The sequence below is a fragment of the Mus pahari genome, chromosome 6 (assembly GCF_900095145.1).
Source record: "Mus pahari chromosome 6, PAHARI_EIJ_v1.1, whole genome shotgun sequence".
NCBI classification, from domain to species: domain Eukaryota; kingdom Metazoa; phylum Chordata; class Mammalia; order Rodentia; family Muridae; genus Mus; species Mus pahari.
The window spans coordinates 60,305,038-60,307,856 of NC_034595.1; the positions used below are offsets into that span (position 1 = coordinate 60,305,038).

The 2,819-nt window shown below is 41.1% G+C and overlaps 1 protein-coding gene across 2 annotated transcripts in view; it reads right to left on the bottom strand.

Moving 5' to 3' along the window:
• Positions 1 to 648: 648 nt before the first annotated feature.
• The window catches only part of C6H1orf185 (chromosome 6 C1orf185 homolog), a 23,796-nt gene continuing 21,625 nt past the window's right edge, over positions 649 to 2,819 (bottom strand). For both annotated transcript variants that reach the window (XM_021201006.1, XM_021201007.1), the window contains exon 5: positions 649 to 1,144. In XM_021201006.1, the coding sequence (XP_021056665.1) occupies positions 744 to 1,144 (401 nt within the window). In that variant the 3' untranslated portion in view covers positions 649 to 743. The remainder of the gene's footprint in view (positions 1,145 to 2,819) is intronic.

A 2,819-nucleotide genomic window follows, 5' to 3' on the forward strand; every position in this document is an offset into this window, starting at 1 on the left:
AAAAAATTTCTTTAGTTTCAACTAAAATTAAAATGATTCATTCAAATATTTTTAAAGTTATTATAATTTAAAGGCAATATCTCTGATTTTCTCTTTAAAAAAAATTTTTTTTTGAGCTGGGAGTAGTGGCTCAGTGGCAGAGACAGAGGCAGAGAAATTCATACTTTGTACTCTGGGCTGACTTGGAACTCATCATGTAGCCCAGACTGGCCTCAGACCCATGGTGATGTTCCTGCCTCAGGTTCTGAATTACAGACATGCAGCTGCTGCACACCTAGCTATGTTTTCTTTTAAAACAAGAAAGTAGGATTGTAAAGATCCAAAGAAATGCTTCTGTGAGTTGTCAAAAGACTGCTGTTTTTCTGCTGTGTCACCTACAGAGGGAGCCCTTGCTACAAACCTAAGATTGTCCCTACAGACTTGAACATTGAGCCCGCCAATAGGAGGAGCTAAGAAACAGAACAGAAAGGCTTAAGTGTTAGGTGAGTTGGTTTTACATTGTGTTGGGAATCACACAGACATACATGAAGGCAAGACACCAATTCTTATAAAATGAGAATAAATAAATAAAATAAATTAGTTAAAATAAATATATAAAACCCAGTAAGGGCTAGAACCACTTTATAATAAAGAACAAGAAAAGCAATATTACTAGTACGGACATGATAAGAGACTCAGCAGTTCATAATTCAGTTTTAACTTTACATGATTTCACTCTATACCAGGTTTCAAAAGAAAAAAAGTCATTCAATATCAAATTGAAGGTTGTGTTTGCCAACCTCTGTGTTTTTCAGTACCAACAGTTCCTTAAGGTTGTCAGCTTTTTGCCCACTACAAAATGTGGGGCTCACTGTGTTCCCAGGCCACTCTTCTAAGGAAATGGATGACAGGTACGCAAGCACCTTCTCTTTTAGAGGCTCCCCGAGTAAAGGATTCTTTAAGGGATTCCTGGTTTCTAGACAGTCATCAGTAAACCAGTCTTCGGCTTCTTCTACAGTCTGGGTCTGGTAGCAGTAAGAACTAGAGACTGATGTTAAGCTCAATGTCGACACATTGCTGCCATTTGCTACTGAGGTCAACTCAGGGGACTCACAGCTGATGGGATCCTGGAGGTAGAATTCAACTTTAGAGTGACTTCTGACAGCTGTTTAAAAGGAAAAAAAGGGCAAGTCAAGTCTTTGGATCTCGAGGTTCAAGTCAGGATTTCTCATGTATGCCTGTTGGTGTACTGGGGTTAAATGTGCGCACCGCCACTGCCTGACTTTTTTTTTCCCCCTCCGAGTGCTTTTCTGTATAGCTCACACTGTCTCAGAACTTGCTCTGTAGACTAGGTTGGTCTTGAACTCAGAGATCCACCTGCCTCTCTCTTGGAGTCCTGGGATTATGGTATGTGCCACTATGCTTAGCTGACAACTTAAATCTTTTTTTTTTTTAAAGATTTATTTATTTATTATATGTAAGTACAGTGTAGCTGACTTCAGACACTCCAGAAGAGGGCGGTTGCTGGGATTTGAACTCCGGACCTTTGGAAGAGCAGTCGGGTGCTCTTACCCGCTGAGTCATCTCACCAGCCCCCGACAACTTAAATCTTAAGGCTCTTTTTAGAGGTATCATTGCTAAGAAAATGCTAGAAGGAAAAATACAAAGTCACTATCATCTGTAGACTATTAAATACTTGATATTTAAATATTCTAATCCAGGAAAATATTCTAATTAGGTTGGAAATCTCAGTTCTACAATGTGCCTAAAATGTTTCTTAGAAACATTAGAAACTATAGGGCCACCTTGGGCGCAAACTTGGCAGACAGTCCCACAGGTCCCTAGAGGACTCTCCACTCCTCAGACTTCTTAGAATGCCCAGGATCTTAGAATCGCTGGTGAGTGAAATGCAACAACTGATCCAAAACAATCGTGAGGGGCCTGTGACAGCAGGAGCAAGGACACAGGAGCCCTGCCTGACCAACAGCTTGTGTTCCCTTCTGGTCAGTGCTGGTATGCCTTGGTTTCAAACACAGCAGACAGCCCCAAGGTCTCCAGAGGAGACACCACTTGCAGGCCCTTTAACATGCCCAGGATCTTAGGACTTCAGGATACCAGGATACCAAGATCTTGGTCACACGAGGATCTCAGGGTCTCAGAGGAAGCTTGACTGCCAAGAACTCTGACCCATCCAGAATCTCAGGTTCACAGGATCCTGGAATCACAGGATCACAGAGAAAGCTGGAATCTGAGGAGTCCGGAATCAACCAGATTTCAGGAAGGGCAGGCTACAATCAGATATATTGAGGAGAGCAAATACTTGAGCTAATCAGATGGCAAGAGGTAAGCATAAGAACAGAAGCAACAGAAACCAAGGTTACTTGGCATCGTCAGAACCAAACTCTCCCACCTTAGCAAGTCCTGGATACACCATCACACCAGAAAAGCAAGATGTGGATCTAAAGTCACTTCTCATGATGATGATTGAGGACTTTAAGAAGGAAATAAATAACTCCTTTAAAGAAATACAGGAGAACACATCCAATGAGGTGAAAGAATTGAACAAAACCATCCAGGATATAAAAATGGAAGTAGAAACAGTAAAGAAATCACAAAGGGAGACCACTCTGAAAATAGAACACCTAGAAAAGAAGTCAGGAGCCATTGATGCAAGCATAACCAACAGAATACAAGAGATAGAAGAAAGAATCACAGGTAGAGAAGATACCATAGAAAACATTCACACAACAATCAAAGAAAATGCAAAATGCAAAAAGATCCTAACCCAAAACATCCAGGAAATCCAGGACACAATGAGAAGACCAAACCTAAGGATAATA